The following is a 26969-nucleotide window of genomic DNA, read 5'->3' as shown; positions in this document are numbered from 1 at the left end:
AATCACACCAAGATCTAACATGCAGTCACAACAGTGCACTTTTAGGAGAAGAAAACAATGTATAAAGTGCCACTAATTTGGGTTGTAGCGAAATTCGCATATGTATATCCCCATAATCCTCCTTTTCCATTTTTACTTGAAATGGTGATACATGGTATTCACAGTCCTAAAGGCATCACTTCTCTCTTTTCATCCCCCAAGCACAAATTTTCGTCCCTTCTTCTTATGCTGAAAGGCTATGTCTTCAGACTACACGCACACAAGCGGCAGTGCCCCTCAACACACAGGTACCTATGCACACAGCTATACACGCTGATGCCCAGGCTTCATGTTTAGTAACAAAAGCTACGACAATGACACTCATCTTTAGAACACATGCCCACGTATTTCTGATTTAAGGTATCTGTTACATGAGCCTCACAAACAGTACAAATGCTCCAACAGCAGAGCCTCTCGCCTCTGCCCAAACCGACGACAATTCACATCAACTGAACCAAGACGACACTGCACAGACACCACAGCAGCTGCTGCCAGTGACAGCAGCCCATAGCACAGTCTCGGCCCTGAAGCAAACGCAGCCACACACTGAGATGACGCAAGTCTGCATCCAGCGTCTACCACGCCGGTCACTCTAAAACATGTGGCTACAGGAACGCAGAGCTTCCTATTCTCTGCGTATAAGCCCCAGGAACCCTGCGGAAGGAAAACAGGCTTTTCTTTGTCAGAGGGAGAGAAGGGCAGTGAAACATACGAGGCAGGGAAAGTGCACACAGCACTGCAGCCTGGCCTCGGGCTTTGACAGTTTTGTCTCTGACAACAAGGTCCTTTTTGATCCAGCATAACACGGTTTTTAAATTCCTATTTGTACCCGCAAGATTATTCAAGCAACTTAAAGCCTGTTTGGAAATAAAAAGCCCTTTAAAAAGGATTCCAAAGTAATTAATCTTTATTTTCAGACTAGCAGAACACCAAAGTAAAGTATGCACCCTTAACCTACTTCCTCTCCCCCCAAAATGAAGAGCTACCAGACGGCAAGAGGCTAACAAGGAGTCCACGGCCTTCACCTGGGACCTAGGGGCGGAGGTGGTGTCTAGAAGCGACACGGCCTGGTGAAAAATGGAGCTCAGAAAGAATCACTAAGCCTGTGCCAGGGGACTGGGAAGATAGGATCATACACGTGCTTAAAAGTTAAAACATAATCTTATGAACACAGAACTACTCATTGACTGACTTTTCCTTGACTGGATGGAAGGAGCCCCTTCCAGACAACAAAGAAGTAAACTTCACCTTGCAAGTGCAAACACATGAGTGAGAAACCCTGACTTGTCATTCTCTATTAATGAAACTGTCCCTGACTTCAACTGCAGAAAATGACAAACATCACAATGAAGGGGGCCTGCCATTCTGAAACACGAGAGAAACATCAACCTGCATGAGGAGATGGACCCAGTCTGCAAGTGTCCATCACGCGGCCATGCAATAACCTCGTAGGGGAGAGATGCGCGGTGCGAACCCTGGCCCAGGAGCGCAGGGCTGCAGGACGACCACCCTGGGCAGGATGGGGGCGGGTGGCGCCTGCAGGAAGGGCAGAGGCACCCAGGCTCCCCGGCTCCCCTGCACCCGGTCCGCTCTGTGAGCCAAGCATGGTCACAGCACCAACGCTGGGGACACAGCATGGCTGATCTTCCAGGGTTAGAAAAGAGCAACTAAAAGCAAAGACCTTTCCTCCCTTCTAATTCTTCAGAGAATTTTAGGAGATGACTTTGTATTACAATATTCTTTACCTTCACATAGTTAAGACATTCAAGACAGTCAACATTTCTCTAAAATTTTAGTCATCTGGCAATCACAGAGTAGAACAATTCATAAATAGTAACAAAAGTTTCAAGCAACTTTGAAGGTAGTTTACAAAATACACAAAAGCCCCTTACCAGTGCCCTCTTCTCCTATATGGAAGTCAACTTACTTTGCAGTGCTCACTACCCACATATTCTAATTATCAGCAAGAGATGGTTGAACCTTCCTAGGTACCTCCAGAACCATCACACAGACGTCTTACCTGAAGTACCATACACACGCTGTGATGAATTTTTTAAAAATCCAAACTGCTAATGGAGAATGGATTTCTTTTCTGGTGATGAAAATGTTCTGGGACTAGGTGGTGGTGATGACTGCACAACTTGTGAATATACGAAAAAAGTGACTGAACTGTGGACTTTAAAAGAGCGAATGCTATGGCAGGTGCCCGCATGCATGCTAAGTCGTTTTAGTGGTGTCCAACTCTTTGGGACCCCATGGACTGTAACCCGCCAGGCTCCTCTGTCCATGGTGTTCTCCAGGCAAGAAAACTAGAGTGGGTTGCCATGCCCTCCTCCATATGGTAGGTGATTTACATGTAATAAAACTGTGATTAAAAATTAAAAAGAAAGAAAAAGAGAAACCAGAAAGTATATGGATAGCATATTCTGTACCTTGGTCCTTAAATGTCTGTGTTATCACGATGCCATCTTCTGGAAATTTAGCAATGCTGCACCCCGACGCGTAATACACTAGAATAAACAGCCGTTCACAGTTAGAACCTGGAAACACTGAAGGCATTCAGCAGCAGCTGCTTATTTACCTGGATGCACGCTTTAAACATTATGTATTTACTAAAACCATTCCTAATCTTAAGAGAGGAGCTACTATTATTGCCTGATCACACAAACTACAAGTAATAATCTCAAAATTCAAGCTAAATTATGCTATTAATCTAAGGTTTCTGGGCAGATTAAAGAAATCGGAGCTGTCAGACTTGGGACAACCTAAGTCAGAAAGAGCAGTTAGTGATAATAATGCTCAAGACGCTGTTTCAGAAACTAGTCACCAGAACGAAGGGGGACAGTGGGGTACTTGTTAAGTGAGGTATGCAACGTTATTTCATAAATAGAATTTCATAAATCATGAGGGACCTGGGCAGTGTTCCTTATTTGGGAATATACAGAACACAAAGAACCAAAACTAGGAATGCTGACAGGAGGTATTGCATCTTACAAATCTGGACAAAGACTAGGGGAGCACCCAGAATTGCAGGTGTCTGTGCAGACACTGCACAGCTCTCTCCACAGGTCTTGCATATTTAGGTGACAGCATGTTATTTTCTCTTGCTCTGAAACTCAAGACTTCAAAGTCGCACGGCATCTGCTAGCCCACCTCTGGGAACGATGAGACCTACTAAAAAGCAAACACAAAACCTTACTGTCATGGTTCGCCAAGGTAAAGTCCCCCTCGTACAGGCCATCGCTGAACGCCATGTTCCAGACTGAGAGCAGCTCGTTCAGGGCTGGGACGTTGGCTCCTCCGGTGTCCGGCATCCACCACTGCCTATGACAGGGACAGGGCCTTCGTGAGGCACTTGAGGCATCCCATAAACCCATCATATCTTGTGAGAAAATCGATTTCTCCCACCAGAGGCCACTCCATCCACACTAGGCTTCACCTAAAATTAACTGTCCGGGTTTGAGTAACAGCACAATGTAAATGCTCCAACCAGTGTACAGAATAAACCGAAGCTCAATTTATTTCATGAAATGCACCACATTCAACATAAACACACTGCATATACAGCCTAGACCTTGAGAGGGTCAGTGAAGGAAGAAGGAAACTTACGAAGTTCAAGTCACAGACTCTGAAGAAAAACCATGTATCATAAGGATGAGACATTCATAATACACTGGAAATTTGTCATCCATAACCAATCTACTGCAAGGTTTCTTTAAATAACCGTTCTTTTGGTGCATTTAAACATATACAGTAAACGAGAGATGGAAGAACAGAAAAGAATAAACAGAAAATTAAGGCTCCAATGTCTTAAGATCAACAAAAACAATGAACCCTTTCAACTAGAACTTGGTTCAATGAGCAGCTGACTTTCAAGAACATCTCTGCCAAAGGAGAGCTTGCCCTAACCAGGTGTCTGAACCTGCCTGATGGCCAGAAAGGTCATCACTCTAGGTCTCTGCTGGGTGGGATTTAATTCCTATAAAGTCAAATTTCTTATCCAAATACCAGTTAGTGTTAGTACCTCGTGTTTTCATCATAAAACTTGACTTTCCTCATCACGGATGTGTTGTACCAGTCACTGAAGACAATGAGTGAGAGGCCGTTGTCCACGTCCCTCCGCAGCTTGGCCACCTCTTCCGGGAAGTACTCCTCCTCACTGTCCACCATGAGCAGCGTTCCTGAGGGACAGGGGCGAGAACGGCCAGCTCACCATTCCAGACATGTGGTTTACACCCGCCTCATATCTCCAGTTACCGGCTTCTAATATTTTGTCCTGTACCCCTATTCCATGTCAGAAGGGGGTGTAAAAGAAAGGATCAGGGTCCGAAAGCACGTGGACACTGGCCAGCTGTAGCCTGTTTCACTGGTGATGACCTACATGAGGATGTTTCACTTACTCAAAAAGAAGCAAAATTCTGTGCTAGAATTTCTTTTGATTAAAAAAAAAAAAAAATCAACAACTTATTGACCAGAAACGTATTAATACGTATTTTGTTACTTGAACATTACCAAACAAAATGTTCCAATTTTTACTTACATAACAAATCATAGGCCACAGGCGTTACTTTCTGCAAAAACCACCCAGTCAATAATGTTGACGCTAATATAACGAAACTGTACCGATGTCCTTGTCCCCAGTGATCCTGAGAGTTTCACATTTCAGCTGAATGTCAGGAGCACAGACCCTAGCCTGCCTCCACCCGTCCCCAGCCAAGCAGGGCAGCCTGCCAGCACCTCGCATCGCTCACCGTACTGATTAGCATCAAAACACGTGAAGGGGGACCCGAGGACTTCGACGAAGTAGCCCATGCTCCTCAGGTGCTGGTACATGTCCCTGAAGTTGGTGTGGATGTGGTCACCGTTCCTGAAACAGAGGAAGCCCAGCACTAGCCCTCCCAGTCCTTCCACGGATTGAAGGCCACATGGCCGCGGGGTTCACTTCCAAAGGAGCAGCTTCACCGCCCAGACGGCTGGTCCACTGGCACGAAAGCCAGCCTTTCAGACCAGCTTGCCCTGGGCTGCATATAAAGTAGTGATAACAGGAATTACCCGCATAGCACAGACATGAAGAAGGGAAAATGAGAAGATATAGCCAGACATGTTTCGTAAAGTGCGCCAAAGCATCACTTTAGTGGTGGCACAGATGTAAAAGGCCAGCAAGCAGCCAGCTGTGCTGCACAAACTCAGCATGGGCATGCAGAGGTGCTGGCAGGGAACCGCGGTGGCCACACAGGCAGCCTTACATGCCTGCCACGGGTCACCTTCCCTCCCACCCCAGCCTGGCCGGGGAAGGACAGGGCAGGGTTTGTGGGCTCACCAGTCCAGAGGGTCGTTCTTCATCCTCAGGTTGTCCCGGGGGAAATAGCCAGGCGGGTAGCGCAGGTTGTGGTACTGGTCCCAGAGGACGCGCTTGCTCCGGGGAGGGGCGGGGATGATCTTCACCTTGATCGGCAGTTTCACTGTGGACGTCTGTTCTGCACCACTGTTTGACTGAAGGAAGAGAAAAATTCTGAAACACCCCTTCTGCTCAGAAGAAACGTTTTATGCCAGAAACGTGGCAGCAAACAGCCCACAGCCTCTTCACCGTGTAGGCGGTGCCCCCAGGTGCTCGCCAGCCAGGACCCCCATGGCCGGCGTCTCACACCCGAGTGCCCGGCGCTCGGCCCACGCCCACCTTCCCAGCAGCCCCCCAGGCACACGTACGTCCACCTCTGCCGGGGAAGCCACGGTGACCATGACGTGCCCCTGCGCGATGCCTTCCCAGGAGGCAGCCTTCTTGGTGACAGAGATGGAAATGGCCAGGTAGCCGGACCAGGGCCATAGCACTGAGGAGTAAGAGAAAGCGACCTCGATGTTGTCTCCGTGCTGCGGTAAGTAGGGCTGCCACTCGGGCTGCAGGAGGAAGAGGCAGAGGCCCGGGTGAGAAGCTCGGTTCCCAACTCACCCACGTCGGTGTCTGAGAAACACTCCAGTAAACAGGCGAAGTGAAATGTACACAGACACGGAGCAGCCTGTAACCAAGGCCGCCCGGGCAGGGTCTGGACCATCACCCACTAGAAAAGCCTAGAGACACTATTTTTGACAAAACACTTATTTTGACAAACTCCAGTTTTAAAGAAAAACTTCCTCCCCTCCAAGCTTTAACAAAGGAAGGGGTGGGGACAACACACATGGTTTGATAAAGAACTTGTTTCTGACAGATAATTAACATAAAAGAAATGCTCACGTGTGGGGTTGGATCTCAGCTGTGTGCTTAAAGAACCAAACTACTTATAAGGAATAAAATAATAAAAAAGACATGGATGTAAATTGTGACCAATCAGATTCAAAGGCCAGTGATTGGGCAGGCAGGGGGCCCAGAAGCCCCAGAAAGAGCTGGCCACGCTGTGAGGGAGACCACCCACCAGGCTCTCCAGGCTTGAGGAAGAAGGGAAGCCTGAAAGGGGAGACAGACAGTAGCTCTCACAATGAACCAGTACTTCAAGCGAACTCCCTCACAAGCCAGAGAACAGTAATATACTTCCCAGGAGAGTAAGCATATTAAAAAAAAAAAAAACCTGTGAAAAAGAAGAAAAATATTCATGGGAAACAACATCAGAGACAATGAGAAAGGACAGGGATTTTGAATAAGTTATTTTGAGACTGCTGGTTAACAACCGAGAAAAAAATGAACTCTCATCCATCTCTTATAACACACATCAGACTGACTCAATACAGATGAAAACATTAAATATTTAACAAGCATAAAAGAAAAGTGAGTTGAAAATAAAACTGAAATTTTCTTATGTTTCTGGAGAGATGAGTTTCTAGTTTTTGAAACAGAAGTAATCATAAAAGATGAAAATAACAACTACATGAAAAAGTGAAACTTTTACCAAACCACTCCCTTACCCCAAATTTTTAAGCCACTTCTAATATTAGAGGGACAAAAAACCAGTACTTTGGGCAATCTTTCAGCATGACACACAATATTGGTGTGAAGATGACAAGGACAACCTAGACTCTAATGAAAAATGGGTCAAGAAATGAAAAGCTAATTCACACAAGAGAAACATAATCAGAAACAAACATGCAGATCCCCACCTTATCAATAACCAAAAAAGTACACATTGAACAAGGTACCCGCTATCCTCTGTAGATTTAAAGTTATAAGATGAACCACATAAAAACAAAAGGTTCACCAACTGACACCGTGGGGTCTATCCACACAATAAGGCATGAAAAGGAGTGAAGCACTGACACACCTGCAGGGCGGAGGAGCCTCTTTTAAAGACACTGCACTCAGCGAAAGAGGCCACTCACAAAGACCATGAGATGTATGATTCGGTTCCTAGGAACCGTCCAGAAAAGGTAACTCCATGGAGACAAAGTGGATTAGGAGTTGTCAGGGTCTGAGGCGGAGGCAATGGGAAGTGTTAACAAGGGTCTCTCCTTCAAGTGATGAAAATGTTCCAGAATTACACAGTATGAGACTTACATAACTACTTGTGAATATAGTAATAACCACAGAAATGCACAATTTAAAAGGGCAGCATTAAAAAAAAAAAAAAAAAAGGGGCAGCATTTCATGGCATGTGAATTTTATCTCCGTTTTTTAAAATTTCATGCAATGGGGAAAAAAGAATGTACACCATCACTCTGTACCCCATCAGTGGCAGCCTCAGGTGATGGACCTCTTCTGGAAACCACCTGGTATTATGTCCCAAGAGCCACAGTAACATTCCTGTCCTCTTACTTGGAATTCTAACCCAGGGAAATTATGTTAAGAATATAATTCAGAACAAAAGAAAACCAAATATACAAAGATATTCTGTGAGGTGTTTACAGGTGAAACCACCTTGTTCAAGTAAGAATAGTAAGCAAACTATGACTTAGCAGTTCCACGTAATATTAAACCATTAACATTAGCGCTTATATACAATACAATTTTTAAATGCTTGAATGTGAGAACTGAAAAAACAAAAAAAAGACTAAATTTTTGCCTACCCACACAAAGATAACTAAAAATACCCTTTTCAGATAAGGGATAGAAAAGATTCTTTTTTTTTTTTTTTCCCCTCCCAGGCAACTGACTTTCATTAATCTCACAAAATCAAAAGAAAAGTACTTTCTGGGGATTTCCCTATCAGCCTGAAGGTGCCTGAGCTCATCTGATCTCGGAAGCTAAGCAGGGTTGGGCCTGGTTAGTACTTGGATGGGAGACCACCTGGGAATACCGGGTGCTGTAGGCTTTGGAGAAGGCAATGGCACTCCACTCCATGGAAAATCTCATGGATGGAGGAGCCTGGTAGGCTGCAGTCCATGGGGTCGCTGAGAGTCGGACATGACTGAGCGACTTCACTTTCACTTTTCACTTTCATGCATTGGAGGAGGAAATGGCAACCCACTCCAGTGTTCTTGCCTGGAGAATCCCAGGGACGGGGGAGCCTGGTGGGCTGACGTCTATGGGGTCGCACAGAGTCGGACACGACTGAAGTGACTCAGCAGCCAGTGGTTAAGACTGTGCTTCCACTGCAGGGAGCTTCCCCTCAACCCATGGTCAGAAAACTAAGACCCTACATGATACACTGTGGCCAAAAAGCAACAAAAAGAAGAAAAAAAAAAAGTACTTTCTGTGATAGCTTCCTGAAAAGTGAATTTCCGCCATCAAGACATTCTGCACCAATCCTGGTGGCCCAGTGGTTAACAATCTGCCTGCCAGCACAGGGAACACAGGTTCCAATCCTGGTCTGGGGAGTTTCCGTGTGCCTCAGGGTAACTAGGCCCGCGTGCCACAACTACTGAAGCCTGCACGCACTGGAGCCCGCGCTCTGCAACAAGAGGAGCCACCGCAATGAGAAGCCTGCACGCTGCAACCAGAGAGCAGCCCCTGCTGGCGGTAGCTAGAGAAAGCCTGCGCACAGCAACAAAGACTGAGTACAGCCAGAAATAAATAAATAAATAAGAAAGAAGTCAAATAAAGGACTCAGAAATGAAATAAAGCAAGGATGAAATAGTGTTGATAGGCACTGAATCAATTTAAATACACTTAAACAACTACAGTAATTTGTTACAAAATATGACTTGAATTTTTTTTTTAATAGTGGTTCTGTTCATGTCTGAGGCTAAAACCATTTTCTGTTCTTTTTCCCTATCCTTTATTGTTGTGATAATGTTTATATAGTAAGTGTAAAACAGATTATAAAAACAAAACTTAAATAAAGACCATACCTTCTAAATACAAAAGCCCATGTGTACTCATTAAACAATAAAATAATTACAAGTGGGCCTTTAATTATCAGTGATTAACTGTTAAGATGAAGACTCAAATGCAATTAGCTGATTCAAGAACCAAACTCAAGATACCAAGTACAAGCATAGCAAATTGGTCTCATCACTGTATCTCTGACTTATCTGTAAAGGCCTCAGGAGAGAACAAACCACTGCTTCCCATCCCCAGCCGTGGACAGGAGGAAGTCTGGGCCACATCTAGGTCCCCGCCAGCCGGAGGGCAGTCTCACCTTGTCCACGATCCTCCCCGTGACTCCCATGCCGTTGAGGATGGTGACGTTGACGATAGTCGGCATGCCCCCATAGTAGATAGGCTGGGAACAGTAGGGCCACATGTAAGGACACTCGGTCAGGTCGATGTAGCTGGGGCTCAAACTGAAACAGACAGGACAGTGTTGCAGCAGACAGAGTCGGAAACGGCAGTGACGCAACACAACCGCAGGAAAGCGTCGTCAGGGCGGGCCTGAGCCTCAGCCCGGGTCCGGGAACCTGGCCTCACAGCACTCCCTGCGGCGAGGAGGCCTCCAAGCCAGCCGGCCTCGCCCGCGGCACAGTGGCGTGCGTGGGCATCACCTCTGCCCCACGAGCCTGGAGCCTGGAGCCTGCAGCTGGCGAAGAACAAGTGCATGAGCGGCCCCAGGACAGACCTGGACTCAGTCTCAAGTCACGGGGCAAAGATGGCCTTTTTAATAACTGGACCTGGAATAAATGGGTGGCCATTTGGTAAAAGATAGAATCAGATTCACAACTCACACCGTACATACTGGAGTAAACCCCAAATGGAACAGAGTCTCAAGTAAATAAAAGAAAGCAAACAAGTAGAAGAAAACGGGTGAGTCTCTCCTTTACCTCAGGGCATGCGCCTCAAAATCCAGGGGCAAAAACAACAACGGACAAACTAACACAGCAGTTAAAACAAAAAAGACTGCATGGCCAGAAACACTTTTATGACAAAAGGCAGCTGACAAACTGGAAGAAATACCTGCAGCAAAGAGTTACTTGCCCTAATATGTAAACAACACTTAAACCAAGGAACGAACACCCCAGAAAAAAGAAAAATGGGTGAAAGAAATGAACAAACACTTCACAAGAAAGATACAGAAAAAGTTCTTACCTACAGACAGTGTTTAAACTCACTCACAACCTGAGAACTGCAAATAAAAGCAACCCTGACACAACTTCCCATGTGTCAGACAGGCACGAAGTGCAGCTCTGGGCAGACAGGCCAGAGGTGCCCCTGGGCACCCTCTGCTCACAGCCTGGACCCAGCGACCCTGCTTCTAGGAATCTTCCCTGCAGACACACCTCCAACAAAACTAGGACACATAGACATAAGCAGCTTAAAATGACAGAACGCTGAAAACATTTTAAATGCCCGTATATAGACGTGTACTTGAATACGCAAAGCTATCCACACTAGGCAGCTATAAAAAAGGAGACACGAGATCTCTGTGAATGGATACAAAGTGATTTCCAAGATACCTTTACATGAAAAAAGTACAAAATAGTATTTACAATAATGTATCCTTCATGTAACAAAAGAGATATATAAGAAGACAGATATGTATCTGCTCATTTGTGAAAACAGAAATTTAAGAAGGATAAATCAAAAACACCCAGCCTTGTTACCTGTGGGGGCGGAGGGGCGGGGAGCAGAACAGAGGGATGGGGGGACCACACCTGGCCAGGCGCACTCTGTGCAGCTCAGACCTTAGAGTCACCGTCCTTTCACAATGCAATACGTAACCAGCTGAAACCAACCAGAATGTAGTGGGAATCCAAAAAGAAATACGCATACTAACCAATGAACTCAACTATACTGCAAATAAAAGGCAAAATCAGACTGCCAGGGCCTGGTGGGGAAGAAAAGAACAGAACTGAGGCCACTGACAATGTGATTACGTTCTGTAAGTCTAAAAAGAACTGCCCACAACCGCCATCCTCTGGGGAGTAAACTCGTGTTCACCAGGGTACAAGTTACAGCTCTAAAACTTTCCACGTGTGCGTCCTAGGACCGAGTCAACAGAGACACGGTGAAGAGCGACAGCCAGGCTGCCTGCTGCTGGAGAAGGACAACCAGCGAGAAGACTCTGAGGGCCGCGGTGGGACAGGAGACAGGTGGCATCACACAGAGAGAAGGCACAGGAGTGTGCATGCGGACACTCGCCAGCTTGGTCTGCAGGAAGGGCCCAGAAACAAGCAGAAGCACAGGCGCCAAGAGCACACCTGGAGCCAGGTGTCCATTTCTAAACCCCACTCTCCAACTGAAGGACCAGGGCTGCTTGGACAAAGAACCGATACCCACAATGGGCACAGAAATGCTGCCAGTGGACAACGATGGAGACATGCTGAAAAGACACAGGAGCCAAACGGAAGGAACTCCAGAGAGCCAGATCTGGGACGACAGGAGCAATGAAATAAACAAAGACATTAGTGGATTATAGTCAAGAGTGAAACGAGGATCTCTGTCCATGCTGATGTAACTGAAATAATAAACAAGAGAAGAGGACAGCGCTTCCTTACAGCAGAATTTCAGTTAATAAATGCACAAAGAATGAGAGAAGCAGAAAATCGCCAGGGGCAATCTCTATATAAGAACCATTACAGGAAAGAACCATCTAAGGATACTAAACGTAGTGACGGAAGGTATGGCAAGAAACAAGATCATCTGCAAGCGTGCACCCATAAGACACTTCGCAGTCACAGAGAGACAGAGAGCCCCTGCAGTGGACACCTGGCACCGCCTCTCCTGCTGCCCAGCCCTGGACACTCTACCACAACTGTGTCAGGGACCGAGCACAGCGGGCACCAGAGCTGGCCCACCCTGGGGACTCAGCCTCCTCTAACAGGGACCTTGATTCAGGGATTCTCCGGGATGAGGATAGATTTCAGACCTGTGCTGGCGTGAGGGTCCTCTCCCCACTTCTCCCGCCTCCTCCCCCAGGAGATCTCTTGGCGCCCGCTTCCTGGAGGGTCCAGCCTGACACATCACCTAAACCTCAGGATGCAGGCAAGCACCGCCAAGAACAAAAGGGCACTGAGCCAATGAGCCCAGCTGGAGAAAACCAGGGACACGTGGCAACTAACCGCAACGCCGATGCTGGCCTGGATCCTGGACCAGGCTGAGGACAGGGTGGGGAGAATCTGGGCGAAATCCAAACACAGCCTGCAGGTTAGCAGATGGTAATGCATCACTATTAACTGCTAGGCTACGTGGCGTGTGCGATGGTTACGTAAGATGCCAACATCGGAAAAGCCAGGGCAGGGCTGGAGTCCTGATGTACGATATATAAGAACGTCCATATGATTATTGCAAATTTCTCTAAGTTTAAGGTTACTTCAAAAAAAAGTTTTACTAAGTAAAAAAAAGCAGGAATTCATTACTCTAAATCACTGACATTACAAACGGCAGGATGTAGGGAAGTGGGGAGCAGTCCTGGTGTCCCAGCAGAAGCAGCAGCACGAAGCTCCCCAAGGCCCCCAAGCCTTGTTGGTGGGGTGGGTTCTGTTTTGAGGCAAACAGCCTGTGCTGAGAAAGCCCAGGAAGAGGAGAAAGGCGGGAACACCAACCTGGCCTGGGGCTTGTAGCTGTTGAGGATCTGATAGGCTCGGAGGAGATCCAGCTTGCCGTGGCCTTGCTCAAACATGTTGACACCGGGAAGCCGCCGGGCGGACGCGATCAGGGCCTGCTTCATGCTGGCTGGGTTCACCAGTTCACGTTTCTGGACTGTGCTGGGGGGAGAACCACGTATTTGCTCATCTGCTCTTAGCAAAAGAAAGAAAACCAGACGATCCCTAACCCATAGTAGTGCAATCACACAACCTCCAACCTTGCTCTGTACCTAATGGGATCTTCAGTAAAACTCGTGTAAGACAAAGGCAAATATGCTCATTTCTGCTCCTGTCTCGGGACTGACCACTTACCTCCTTCCAAGTGGCTGTGAGAACACGGACTCTGGGCTCACACTAACTGACCAGGAAAACATATTTTCCTACTAACTCAATACAGCTGACCTCAGAGGCTGCAGGTAGGAGTTACAGGTTCCTGACAGGTGGACGCAGCCTGGCTGGGAGAAGGGGAGGGTGGAGGTGGGTCCAGCAGGCACTCGCTGCTGCGTGGCCTAGAGGCATGGCCAGGAGGGACCCACTGTCAGCAGGCCTGTTCTGTCTGGAGACCTGCGTGGGGTGCGCCACCCTGGTGGGGCGGGCCTGGTGGGGGCTCATCGTCAGAACACAGCTGGACTCAGGCAGCAGTGCCCAGACGCTCTGGCTTGCTTTAGAACACCAGCATTAACACATGTGCGTTTGTGTGCCTACATGCTATTAATTCAAGTAAACTCTGACTGCCTAAGTGCAGAGAAGAGACCTTTAGTAAACAGTAACGAAAATTCTCTCTCCACAGTTGCTAAGTATTTTTCTTCGAGGATGGCTGCTCTTGGAGTGTTACTGTGTTTTTTGCTAACAGGTCTAGATGGGAATCTGACTTCAGGAGATGTGAGGAGAATAAAGTGGAACTTTTGGCAAAAACAAGAACTGCTCACAGCTCAGCCCAAGGTGGATGCCCTGCCCCTCCTGCTGACAGAGCAAGACCAGGCCGCAGCTCCAGCTGCTCCCAGGGCTCTAAGGCCTGTGCTTCCCTGTGGCCTGGCATCTGCACGAGCTGCTTCTCACACTAGAAAGCACTGCTGACCCCCCAGAGGTGCTATCCCTGCTGCAGGGAGGAGGAAAGCGAAGCGGTCCTCCCCACTGAAAGCGTCATCCTCAGAGAGGCTGTGAGGCTGGGAACGGAAGGCACCGAGGACTCCCCTCCCGCCCCTGACGGCAGGAGACCAGACAGCACCCCCCCCGCCGCCCCGGCAACGCCCACAAGGACCGTCGAGACACAGACTCCTGGCTGCTCTGCAGACACGGGCCGAGGCCCCGCAACAAGCTGGCCAGTCCCAGGAGTCAGTTCCTGGCCTGCTGCCGCCTACCCCTCCCAACCAAGCGACACTCACCTTACCAGCAAGGTGACAGCACCGGCCACCACCGGGGAAGCCACACTGGTCCCCGAGAGGGCCCGGCACCCCCCTTTCACGCCCGAGCCCCGCACTCCAGCACCGTAGGTGACAATGTCAGGCTTCACGCGGCCATAGCCTCCAGGCAGCTCCTGTAACAACAGCAGTGTGGTCTCCATCAGGCCCCCACGTGGGCATACAGCCCTGAGCAGTTATGAGTGAATGAAACCAGAAACGCCATCAGCTAAACAGCATAGCCTGAGCATGGTGCTGGTTTTCATCTGAAATTCACTGCAATTCAGAAGAAGCTTAAATGATCTTACAGAAAATAAAATTATTTTTGATGTGTTTTTATAATGACCAGCATAATGCAATGCTCTACAGCATTTAGAAAATGAATATCTAAAATTTTGCTAACATGCAAGACTGGAAACTGATTTATAGACAACTTAAAAATTAGAAATATGTTAGAAAAATCAGCAAGTTAAAATTAAAAATTAGGAAAAAAAAAAGACACATTTTCTTAATAAGGTAAAAAGTTACATATGACTGACATTTCAATCTATCACCAGAAGGGAAAGAATGACTTAGAACGGTCAGTGTAGCCATACAAGTAGCCTAGGATAAGATTTTAACTGAGTACTCTCTTAAGCGTCCCTGAAACTGGGGGAAATGAGAATTCCATTGGCACTTATGTTCTGGAAGAAAGGACACATGTAAAGTGAAAACTCCTTCCTGGCCGCCACACATGAATGGCCCCTGGCCCTGCACGCATGGGACACTGAGCAAAGATGTCTTCACCTGCAGCTTCGCACATTATTTGGGAACATTTCTCAAAATGCCATTAAAACACCTGCCTCAATAAAGACCCAGGACACAGCAGGTGGGTGAGAAGACCAGGAGGACAGCGGGTACAGGTCAGGGTGCCCGGCTGCCATCCAAGGAAGCATCTGCTCGGACGGAAGGGTGAGCCAGACGCATAATTACAGCTCATGGAAGTACACACACATGCATGTGCGCACACACACACTCCAGCAGGAAAAGAGCCCCGCCTACCCAGGTGGTCATTCCCCGCGAGGAGAAGCGGGCGATGTTGTCCTCAAAGTCGATGCCGCCCACTCCGATGACATCCATCTGGTCAGCAGGGTTGTTCAGAGTCCTGCATCGGGCAAAAACACAAGGGAAGAGGACCACTTTAAATGAAAGATTCAAGTCAGGGCGAAGTCTGAGTCTGCAGCAGGCGCTCCTGTGACACGACATGTGGCTGTGGCCCTGGCCCGCGCACCGCCACCTCTGCCGGCTCGGTCTCCTCACACCTGGGCGCCCTCTCCTTCTCTCCTTCCTTCCTGCCCTGTCGGCTTCCCACCCTCCCGCCCCAGGCTCACGTCTCCCTCTACTGCCAGGCGTGAAGGAACACGCCCTCTGAGCTTCACAGGACCAGTCACCGTCACAGCATCACCTATGTACGCGCCCTCGCATCACCTCCCAACTGCTGCAAGTGCGTCCTCCTGCCTCCCCAGCTTGAGTCCAGATCCAGTGGAAGGAACTACAGCCACAGACGTGTCCCTGCCACCGTCAGAAACAAAGCTCTCAACTGGTCTTGGGTAGCTGTCCCCTCCCTCACGGCAACCATGGGGGCCACTCATCTCTCAGCAACCTGCGCTCCTCAGGGAGACGACACAGATGCACCAGGGAAGACCGTGCAATTCTCCCCAGCACCTCAAGGGCACTAGATCGACAAAGAAATGATGGTGAAGGGGGGAATGACACAATCGCTTACACTATGGAGTCAAGGTGGAAGTCAAGACGAAGCTGAACTTTTTGAAAGTATAAGACCACCAGTTATGGAGCTTTGTCTATTTCAGCTCCACCACCAGTAAATGAACTCCGGAACCACAACTGGCTGCATGCAGCTGAAATGACATCAGCAGGATTCAACTGTTTTAACCCATGGAGTCGATCCTGGCACCGCCTCCTAGATCACCCACCACCAACACACTACCAATCTGGTCGTACAAAGGCACCACAGTGATTTTTCAGTTGGCTGACAGTGAAAGTTTACAAATTTCCGTGACATCAGAGAGCAGAGATGAGAACAGAAATCACTGGCAGAACTTCCCACTGAAGCTAATACCAAAGATTGCCACCTTCCTGCCCTCCCTCTCCCTGCAAACCCCACACTTTGTGAGCGTTAAACCCTTAACATACAGAGGAAAGCATTGACAAAGCTCTGCTGGCGCTGAAAAGGGGGACGTGCAGCGTAGACTCCCAGGCACTATGAAGTCCAAGTGTCAAGGGGGCCACACCCCAGAGAGCTCCGGGAAGGGGTACCCGCGGGGACAGATCAGGCAGTGCCAGGCCTACAATACACAGCTCGGCTTCTTAGTGCATTACGGTCACCCGACCTGCCCTACCCAATGCCAGCAATAAGCCACACCTACTCAGGCTGTGCCCTGGTGAGCAGGTACCACCCTTGGCCCGCCCACCAGCTGGTGGACTCTGGATCCCGTGAGGCTCCGTGGGCAGACACCGGGGCCGCCTCTCCTGGGATCCTTGCTAACACACTGAGCATGAGTAGCTCTCTGATTAGAGGCTCCCACATGTGACTGCCCACAGGAATACAAGGATTTCAGAAGAGTGACCAGCATGTGCAGAGCAGTCAGGATGGCATGTGGAAGAGCTGGTATGAACGGAAAGGCAAGCCAAGGGTGTGGGGGCAGCAGAGGCAGTGAGCAGCAAGAGCAGGTGACAGCGACAGAAACATGGGGTCCCCAGGGAGACCCAGGGAGGAGCCAGACTTGGGGGAGATGTGCACAGGAGAGTGAGCAGTGAGGCCACAGCTGTGGAGCTCTGCCTGGGCCGGACCAGGCCCCTCATCCAACTTCCTAAGAAAGGTGTTACTGGGACACAGCCACGCCCCTTGCCTACACACACCCACACTACCTTCACACTATCAGGGTAGGTGAGCAAGTGCAACAAACACCATGTGGCCCACAGAGACTCCGCTGCTTACTGCCTGCTGCTTTCACAGAAAGCCTGCCGACTCCAGGCTAGACTACAGAAGACCCTGAAACCCAAGGAGAAGCTGAGATCTGACCAGGCAGTAACAATCCACCACAGATCCTTAGTTAGGGAAACTGCCTGACTGCATTTTAACAACAGAAACACAGAAAGAGGAAGAGAAAGGAACAGCTACCACTCACAGAGGCTCAGTGTTCATGGTGCTTTCCCTTGGATGTCTCATTTCATCCTCCAGCCACCACCCTGAGGAAGGTCTCGCGCCCTCTGGAGCCACATGGGGTGGCCAGGCCTCAGGAAAGCAAAGATCCCTCAGCCTAAGGACAGTCAGACCTGCCTGGCTCCGTCCCACATCACCCATGCAGGGAAGGGAGAGCTGGGGAGACTGAAGGCAGGAGAATGGGCTGGAAACCGACAATAACCTGGGGCTGCTGAGCTGTGGATGGCTGGCCTTGAGCAGGGACATCAGAACTGGGGGAGGGGTAAATGGAGAAGCATGAGAAAGAGAAGACAAGAGCGCCTAATGAGAGATGGCTAAGTAACTGGTGTCTGTCACAGCAGAACTCAGTTGGGGACATGTTTATGCCACTCACGCTCATGAGTCACAACCTGGACCCCCACAAGGAGAGTGGGATCGATGACGGAACTGAGGCTGGAACCATGACCTGGAGAGTCATTAATTTCATGGAGTTCAGCCTAAGCCTCCGCCCTGGACAGTTTCGCACGTGCTGTCAGGGCTCCCAAGGCCTGCTCCATGCAGCCACACAGCCAGGACGCCACGCACGCAAGCTTTGCGGGGCATGAGCATACAGCCGTGCCGGCGGCTCTCCTGGACCGGGGCACGCGGGGGCAGGACTGAGCGTTCGGTGCTTCCCCTGCATCACCGCAAACCCCCTGACACAACACTGAACTGCACCCATCCCGGGACATTACTAGAGACACTAGCTACAGAATAAAACTCGGAGCTGTAAGCAGAAAGGAAATTCGGATCTCTAACAGATACCGCCTGTGAACCAGTGACTAATGTCCCGGATCTCCAGTCACTCTGAAGTGACCTGATTCACCACACAACTGGGCACAAAGGGACCTGGCTATGACACTGCTCTCTGGCCCCTCCGATCTGATCTGATCCTTCCCGTCTGTGTCTGTCATGCCAGCCTGCACTTTGTCCTGTTAAGTTTCGTTGTATCCGCATCTTTTCCTAAAAAGGCAGGCGTCTCATCTCACCTACCTGCTCACCCTGTGCCCTGTGCACAGTGGGCCTCAAGAAATACTGTGGAGCCCACTTATTTCTGGTAGATTTACTCTCCTGACTGCTTGCAGGAGTAAAAAGAGCAGAATAAAAACATTAGGCCTCCAAATTGCTATTTCCAGTAAAGGTGAAAAAAAAAAATTAAACAGAAACAAGACTGTCCTTGAGTCACAACTGCTGCAGTATGTGGGTACCTGAGACTCATTACTGAGTCTTTTTTGTATGTATTGAAAAGTTCCACAACACAAAGTTTTAGATAGATACAAACAGGTACAGAAAAATACAGAGACAGACAACAATGCTGCAGTTATTTCAAGGAAAAAGATACCTCTAAGGTTATTCCTATCAGAGATACTTACCCATAAAGAGGCCCGTCATTGCCAATGGCAGACACCATGATGACATTGTTAGCTGTTAATTCCCACACCTACAAAATTAGCAAGCATTTACTTATGAAAGGACATCACTTTTAGACAATCAACGTATAACTGTCCAAAAACAACTTTCAAAAACAGAACTAAAGCATAAGAGATCCCCTGGAAGTGCAACATTGGGCCAGGACAGACATGGTACGTCTGGCAGCCAGTGTGTCAAGAAGAGAGAGTCCAGGACACAGGTCCCTGCGGCACACAGCAGACCTGGGCTTTCCTGACACGCCCAGAGAAGACGGGCCCCGTGCTCAGGTGAGAGGCACCAACACGGCGCCGTGACCTGCTGCCCACAAAAGTCTCTACAGCTCACGCCCTCAGAGCTGTCCCCACGTGGCTGACAGAGCCACCAGCATGCCAGACACCAAGCAAAGTGGGGAGCGGGAGAGCAGGAGCCACCACCCAACCAGCACGGGCCCCTGCAGAGACAGGTCCAACCTTGTCGACGAAGGGATGGTCCATGAAGTCGGGGCCGCCAATGCTCAGGTTCAGTACGTCAATCTTCTTCAGGATGGCGTAGTTGAAGGCGTCCAGGAACCAGGACGTGTAGGAGACCTGGCCGTGTGAAAACAGTGCTTAGGTGTTGCAGGGGAAGTCTCCAAATACCAGACTGCCAGTGGCATGAAGTAGTCACGTGAACTTCAGAAAGAGGTCCCAAGAACCACGAAGGCTCTACCGTGTACACCACTACACCCAGAGCCTCCGCTCCTCGGGCCTGGACACCGGGAGGGCGGGGTCCCAGGTCCTGTCCCGCCGGGTCTCACGTCCAGCACCTTCCTGACCTTACAGCCCGCCCGCCCGCCCAGGGGAGACCCCAAACTTCTAGTTGCCGCTCTTGCAGAAGGACGTGTCCTGAGACACATCTATTCAGTTAAGTGTTTCCAAACAGTTTAACGTATTTGTTTAATATTCTTTATTCCTAAATAGACTGAATGTCATTTCGCAGAATTATTTCTCTGATAGTTATTATTTCTCTCAGCTTCCTCACAGAAGTTAAATTACTTCATGTACCACCATTCAGGTGCTTTATAAGATACAAAATTAAATAGAGTAGAAAATAATAGACTGAAAACAATGGAGTAAAGTGCTGGAGGGAATAAAGACTTCCAATCCAGAATTTGATACTCAGTTAAAATAGTTTTTTGAGAATAAAGATGAAATAAAGATATTTTCAGATAAACTAGAGCTGAGAGAAATCATAGCTAACAGACTGCATTACAAGCAATACTAAAGGCATCTCTTCATGCTGAAAGGAAATTATACGATGTGGAAACTTAGACCCACAGGTAAAAATAAAAAGCACTACAAATTAAAAGCATGAATGAACACAAAACGTTAAAAACAGTGGAAAGAGAATATGATTCAGAATTATGCTTTTTAAAGGCTTTTTTTAAAAAAAATACAGTTATACTTGCTTGAATATGCAAAAGAAAGTCTAGAAGGAGAGGATATAAGAAAAAAAGAAAACATCACATGGGGGACTTGGGGAAGTGAGGTAAAAACCTGCGGGATGGGAGGGTTGGGAGAATTATCCCTGTGTGCCCTGGATATTTGTGAATTATGTATTACCTGGGCAAAAATTAGACTTTAACAATAAATAACTAACCAGGACTCTCCCTCTTTCCAGTAACGTTTCCAAATGCAGAGCCAGGGAGCAAGCGTCTAAATCCTCCTGACCCAACATGATGCTGGGTGCTGGGCACACAGCGACCCTAGTCCAGCAAAGCAGCAGCAACACAGACGTGGATTAGTCTCAAGTACAAGTGTGCCTGAGGCGTGGTGGACAGGAGAAACGGGAGGTCAAGGAACCCCCCTGGAGCAGGGTCTTTGGTGTTCTGGCGAGGCTGGTGAAGGGGGTGGCGGGAGGAGGGCAAAGTCACATGCGGGGCCGGGAGATGCTCAGCATCACGGGTGTGCATTGCCTTTAAACCAGCACTTCTCTTCTGAGTTTCGACTTTTCACATTTTAAAACCAATTCTTTTAAGTTTTAGGGGCCCTCAAAACACATACCTGGTTGTTGGTAAAGACTCTGAAAATATGAAGTTCTGCATCGGGAGCAAATCCCTGGCACTCTCTCATGCTGGCTATCACACCTGCCACGAACGTGCCATGGCCCAACCCTGCTGTCCGAAAGGAAAAATCATGAAGCATGGCTGATAACGTGGGCCATCCATTCAAACAGACTCGTTCTCCAAGTCCAAGACAGAGTCCCCAGTGCCTCTCCAGGGCCTCCACTCAGAGCCTGCACCTCACCAGCCCCACCTCGGGGGCCAACAGCTTCTGCTCCCCCAGAACAGCAAGGATTCCTCCCACCAGGCAACCCCTCTCCTCAGTCACCTCCCAACCTCCTCTGAGATAGTTAGAAAAGCTTCTGCCAAAGGCACAAAGCAACTTGGGTTTGTCTGAATAACTGTCGAATACAGACTATTTAATCATTTACACAGGAAAACCCCCTCAGCTGATAAAAGGGAGGATGGGAGCGACCAGAAACGCCCCTCAGGCCCCCGGCCACCCACCGTCGTCCAGCGTTCGCTCATTGGTCCAGTTGGTTCTCTCCTTCACGTTTTTGAAGTGGGGGTGCTTCTCACTTAGCCCAGTGTCAAACACGGCAACCCTTACATTAGTGCCTTATTCCAAGAAGAGAGCAGAATCGTGTTCAGAAAAACCACTGTTCTGGATTTTTGTCTATAAAATACATTCCTCGTTGGGACCCACACAGAACACCAGGGGACCCAGAGGCAAAGCCTGCCCACAGAATGCCCACAGTAGGGAAATGCCCGGGGCCTGGCTGGGCTGAGGCCAGAGAGAGGGACAGCTGAGGATGGCCAACACCAGCTGCTAAGTAAGACCCACGGACACACAGGAAGTCCTTCTGGCCATCCCTCAACTGTCACCCGCACCCGGGCGTGAAACCACCTCCCCCAAATCCTCCACTGATGATGGACTGTCCTCTTCAGGCCATTTTCTCCAGGCTCCATTCCCCTTAGAGGGGCCCTGGGGGTAGTGCAGAGCTCACTCATAGGAGCGGGGGGCGGCTCCTCCTTCTGACAAGGACTCAGTGCTGTTCACTCATGACAACAACTCTGCAGATACGAGCTTTCACCCACATGCAGGGAAAACCACACTTAAAGGAAAACCACTATACCACACACTTTCCTACAATAACAAGTCTATTTCCGATACTGGCCAAAAGGTATGTGCACAATGTGAAATATGATTGATACTGTCAGATCAAGAAATTCTAGAAAATATGTTAAGAAAAAAATACAAGATACTCATATTATTTAAAAGCTAACAGGAGTAAGCCTTGATATGTAAATGTCTTTCCAGTAAGAGAATTGTTTACATATCAATACTAAACATTAAACAATCAATTTACAATGAAACAACCATCAAAGTATATTGTTTCCTTTTTTAAAATGCACACACAATACTAGAAAATAGCTAGTGTGGGGGAAATAAAAAATGCTTTTCTGATGATTAGAGAATTTCTGTTTTGTGAAGCTATAAACCAAGAGGAAATCATCATTTAATAAAATGTCAGTCTCCCGAGTGTTGAGTCTGAGCAGGGGTAAGGTCTCTGGGTCTCTAAGCCAAGGAAAAATGGAAAGACACCAAGACAAACTGTGACGTATCAGGGGCCAGAGACATGAGTTGATGTTTAGGATCCAAAGTTCCACATCAGTGAAAACAGGAATTTTCTGCCATGATTAATCAGTAAGAAAAAACATTTGATTGGCTGAGTTCCATTTGCTAAGAAACAGTCTTTAATATTGTTTCCTGTTCTGAAACAAAAGATCACCATCTTGACAATCACTCAGCCATACTGCACACAGGCCACTGCATGGGAGGATGTGCTCAAATCAAGGTGACATCTCTGGATCTGACTTCCTTCCCTGGGAAATGACAGAACTCCACTGGACTGCCAGTCAGCCCTGGCGTGGGCAGCAAGTACTGTGCCTGCTCACGTGCAACAACAGGAAAGAACATGCCCTGACTACCTCAGAAACAGTAAGACACAGTAAGTGAGCAGGACTGGACAAATATAGGAGCTGTCACCCATACGTAGGACAAAGGGACAGCTGAGTGCGTCCAGCTCAACCTGCAGAAGGACAGATGCATGAGGTGGCACAGCCTCAGCTACGGGTGCTGGAGAGGGAGGAGGCCTGCCCAGCCCCCACGCCCACCTGTGTAGCCCATCTGCCACAGCACGTCAGCCTGCAGCGTCTGGGCGACCTGGCGCGGGATAGCCCTGAGCAGCCGCCGACTCGAGTGTCTCCCAGTGGCGTGCCAGAAGCCGGAGCCCAGGGAGAGGCTGGCCCTGCGCAGGGGCCGTGAGGACTGCCACTTCTGGCTCCAGCGGGTCTCGTTACAGGGCGAGCCGGGCTCTGCTGCAGGCAAGGAGAGAGAGCAGATCTCAGGATGTGTACCGTCAGGGGACACTCCTTCCACCGGTGCAGTGACCCCCTCCTGAAATCCCCGTGCAGGAGAGTGACACTCTCTCCCCTCTGCCAGGAGGAACTTCTCAACCCTTACATTCACAGGACATTATTTAGCCACCACATTCTTCCCAAACAGTTCTTTACCTGGAATCTTCTAACCAATAAGAGGGAGGGAACAACTGATAAAATGATTATTTCTAAAGAGATAAAGTCAGTTTTGATACTGAAATTGAAGAAATGCTTGGTATTTCACCAACCACTTATTCTCAATGAACCAGAAAGGGGGTGGGGGGGAGGGCAGAGTGCAAGAAAACGTGCACTAAGCAACAGCGCAGCTTCTCCGTTCACCGCGTGATCTCAGACAGGAAGGACCCTGTGATCCCCGGACACCTCGCTGCGACCTTGTCCTACTGTGACCTGTTCCACGTCCTCAGCACGAGTATCTACGAGGCCATCGCCCTTCAAAAAACAAAACACCTACACAGGACTCAGGGAGAACTGCTGGGGGTGACGTTTTACATCTTGATGTTGTTGGTGGGCACCTGACTGCACTTTTATCAAGACCTGCCAGACTGGGCACTAAAAGCATGAATTCACCATCTGTAAGCACTTGTTCTTTAATGGAAGAAAAAAGTAGAAATATCACAAGGGTGTCCCTTTACCTTTCAAAAACCATGCTATAAAGAAGAAAAAAACATATTTCAAACCCTTCTCTACAGGACCATCTGTAATACTACTGAAGTTCTGTTTCTAAAGGAAGTTATTATCTCTCTCTTTCCGGTCTCACCAGGCTATACCCATGAAAATACAAGGACCTGGAGAAATACACAGTTGCGTCAGTTCCATTAAGTGACTATTTGCACACTGCAACTGAGACGATTCTGCACTGACCCTCCCATATTGACTCCGTGCCTTCAGTCAACAGCCGGGGAACTGACAGAAGGACAATATTCAGACCAAGGAGGGTCTGCCAGGCTCTCGCTCCAGCAGACCATACTACACCCGGAGGGCTGAACTCGGTTCTGGCTTTACTCGTTAGGAGCAATTTAGAGAAAACGGGACATATTTGCAAGCAAGCCATTAAAAGGGTAAGACCAGGTTATATGAGTAGCTCCTGAAGGAACTGGTATCTATTATCCCAGAGACAAGTAACAGACAGGGACACCAAGCTGTCCTCGAAACGCCTCACAGTGCCGTCTCATGGAAATCAGGTCAGCTCTGTCTTACAGCCCACCGAGACCAGGGGTGGGATCCAGAGTGTGACAGGTTCAGACCCTAAATAAAGCAAAGCATTCTAACAATAAAGCCACAGAAAAATGAGTTGGTTTTTTTTGCTGCACCATGCAGCATACAGGATCTTAGTTCCCTGACCAGGGACTGAACCCAGGCCCCAGCACTGAAAGCTCAGAGTCCTGACCACTGGACTGCCAGGGAACTCCCAAAAATGAACATTTAACGTCTGCTTATAACAGCCCAAGAACTCTGCTAAGCTCTCTTCACGTGCACTATTTCCTTTCACCTTCAGAAGAACTCAGGTGGGTGGCATCATCTCCATTTTCTGGATAAGCAGAAGCTTAAAGAAAAGATGCTCACCACAGGTACCCACAGCTCATGACCAGAGGAAGAGATACACTATGTCCTTTCAGGGCAGCCCAACAATCTGAAACCATGCTGGAGAGGGTACAGAAGGGGACCCCGAACCATGAAACTCTATGCACTTCCCATGCTACCACATTTCCTAAAATATTCTGCAGCTCTCTAAAGAATAAAAAGACACAAGGCACGCATTTGGCTAACTGCACAGGTCTGATTTGTTTTTATCTTCATGGATTGCTTTGAGGTGACTGCTTTTCAAAGAGAACACAGGAAACATGGACTAATGGAAAGAGCTCTGCGAAGTCAGACCCCCCTGAACTCCGCAGCTGGCACGCGAACTGGCTTGTCCCCTGGGTGTGGTTTTAAACCTGAGAGGCTCTCGGGCCTCATATGACAGACATCTTATTTCGTTTTCCTTCTAATGAAAGAAAAACAATAAGCGATAACAGCTATTATCTATTTGCTACCCCAGTTTCTGATGAATAGGGAAAAACCCTTTCCCCTTTGGTAGTACACCTGCTTTGGAAACTAGCATATACTAATCTTCAACTAGTTATCTGAGAAGGAACTTCTCTCCACAGGCCTGTCGTAAGGACTCGGAGAGTGAGCCCTAGAGCTGAAAGGGACTCAGCAAATTCCTTCCATCCCCGCACGAGCCCAGCTTTCAGCTTCAACAAGCCCAGCCGAGGCACGATGGTGCACGGTCAGGAGGGTCTGAGAAAAGCAAAATGAAACCCAAAGAAAAAGCATTTTGCCAGATGCATCCAAAATAAAAACACGCACTGAAAGACGCAAAATGCAAGCAAGGAGACTCGAAGACACCATCTTAGTTTCCAAGCGAGAAGGGGTGTCAGGGCCTCACAGCCTGAAGGCTCTGAGAGAAACCTGGTGAAAATCTCTTCCCACACAACAGAGATCATTCTTACTGCAAACTTTTGATCAGAAGCACAAAGTCTCTTTTCTGGTTTTTTTTATTCCTGCTGAGAAAGTGTTCACAGCTGATGAAAGACGGGGTGTTCACTGTACTATTTCTCAGATACTGCCCTGTGTGAAGACATACACCCCCTGTGCTTCCAGCACAGCAGAAATGCACACAGACCAGCCCTCGGGAGCAGTACTCACCCTCTGTGTACTTGAGGGAACGAAAGACTTTCCGCTGGGGTGTTACCCGCTTGATGTTCGGATGGTCTTCGAGAGTCAGCAGCCCCGCCTTCTGTTTCTCATTTATCTGAATCACCTCAAAATCACTAGGGTAGTCACTGGATGGATTGTTTCGAGGTATAATTCTCCAGTTGTCGATTGCACTGCTCTTCAGGGCGCTTGAAATAAATGAATTTCTAGCTTTGGCCGTAAAGTATCCATTGAAAGCCACAATGTACTCTGAAATCAATGACCACAAAATAAAAATAAGAACTTACGAACCTATATTTTGACATTATACAAGACTATAGGTAATACAAAGTTTTCCTGGTAAAAGAAAACATATATATCATAACACCTACAGCAGAAAGAGCAGTAAACAGACTAGCTTAAACACCCTGGATGGCAGTGTCCAGAGCTCTGAGCTAAAACGATCTGGATGAACCCCACTGATCACAGGACACATCACTCAAAACCAGACACCCGAGCTCTTTTTCAAATACCGAATGTTAAGAGAAGTTTGAGCACATGGCAGAGAAATGCACGTAAGGTTTCAAGTAGGAAGGAGGAATTCAGAGAAGTGAAGGCTCTCTTCTTCCTGAAAACTTAACGAAACTTAGAACAGATCATATAAGACTCATTACTTAGTTATTCACAACTGGTCACATAAACTTTCAGCCTCTCCAAAGTCCCCACCCTCACCAGCTACAATGACATCTGTCCCATGGAATCCAATTTTAGGGAAATAATTCAGAATGTTAATTTCTTTGCTTTATATAAAATA

The 26969-nt window shown here is 48.3% G+C and overlaps 1 protein-coding gene and 1 pseudogene across 2 annotated transcripts in view; one reads left to right on the top strand and one right to left on the bottom strand.

Annotated features, from left to right (window-relative positions):
• MBTPS1 (membrane bound transcription factor peptidase, site 1) overlaps positions 1–26969 on the bottom strand; it is a 44781-nt gene that overhangs the window by 7881 nt on the left and 9931 nt on the right. The window contains exons 3-18 of one of the 2 annotated variants that reach the window (XM_027513927.1): positions 26168–26425; positions 23195–23398; positions 21524–21634; positions 21018–21127; positions 19446–19562; positions 18939–19006; positions 15366–15468; positions 14310–14461; positions 12883–13044; positions 9543–9687; positions 5746–5934; positions 5360–5532; positions 4791–4906; positions 4064–4220; positions 3239–3363; positions 2472–2549 (exon numbers count right to left, since the gene is read on the bottom strand). In XM_027513927.1, the coding sequence (XP_027369728.1) occupies positions 2472–2549; positions 3239–3363; positions 4064–4220; positions 4791–4906; positions 5360–5532; positions 5746–5934; positions 9543–9687; positions 12883–13044; positions 14310–14461; positions 15366–15468; positions 18939–19006; positions 19446–19562; positions 21018–21127; positions 21524–21634; positions 23195–23398; positions 26168–26425 (2268 nt within the window). The remainder of the gene's footprint in view (positions 1–2471; positions 2550–3238; positions 3364–4063; positions 4221–4790; positions 4907–5359; positions 5533–5745; positions 5935–9542; positions 9688–12882; positions 13045–14309; positions 14462–15365; positions 15469–18938; positions 19007–19445; positions 19563–21017; positions 21128–21523; positions 21635–23194; positions 23399–26167; positions 26426–26969) is intronic. The other variant, XM_027513928.1, reaches the window with a different exon arrangement.
• On the top strand, positions 8155–8273 carry LOC113876855 (annotated as a pseudogene).

This window comes from Bos indicus x Bos taurus, chromosome 18, assembly GCF_003369695.1.
Source record: "Bos indicus x Bos taurus breed Angus x Brahman F1 hybrid chromosome 18, Bos_hybrid_MaternalHap_v2.0, whole genome shotgun sequence".
In the NCBI taxonomy this organism is placed as follows: Eukaryota; Metazoa; Chordata; class Mammalia; order Artiodactyla; family Bovidae; genus Bos; species Bos indicus x Bos taurus.
Note: the sequence above shows the minus strand (reverse complement) of the source record. Positions and strands in the feature narration are given on the sequence as shown.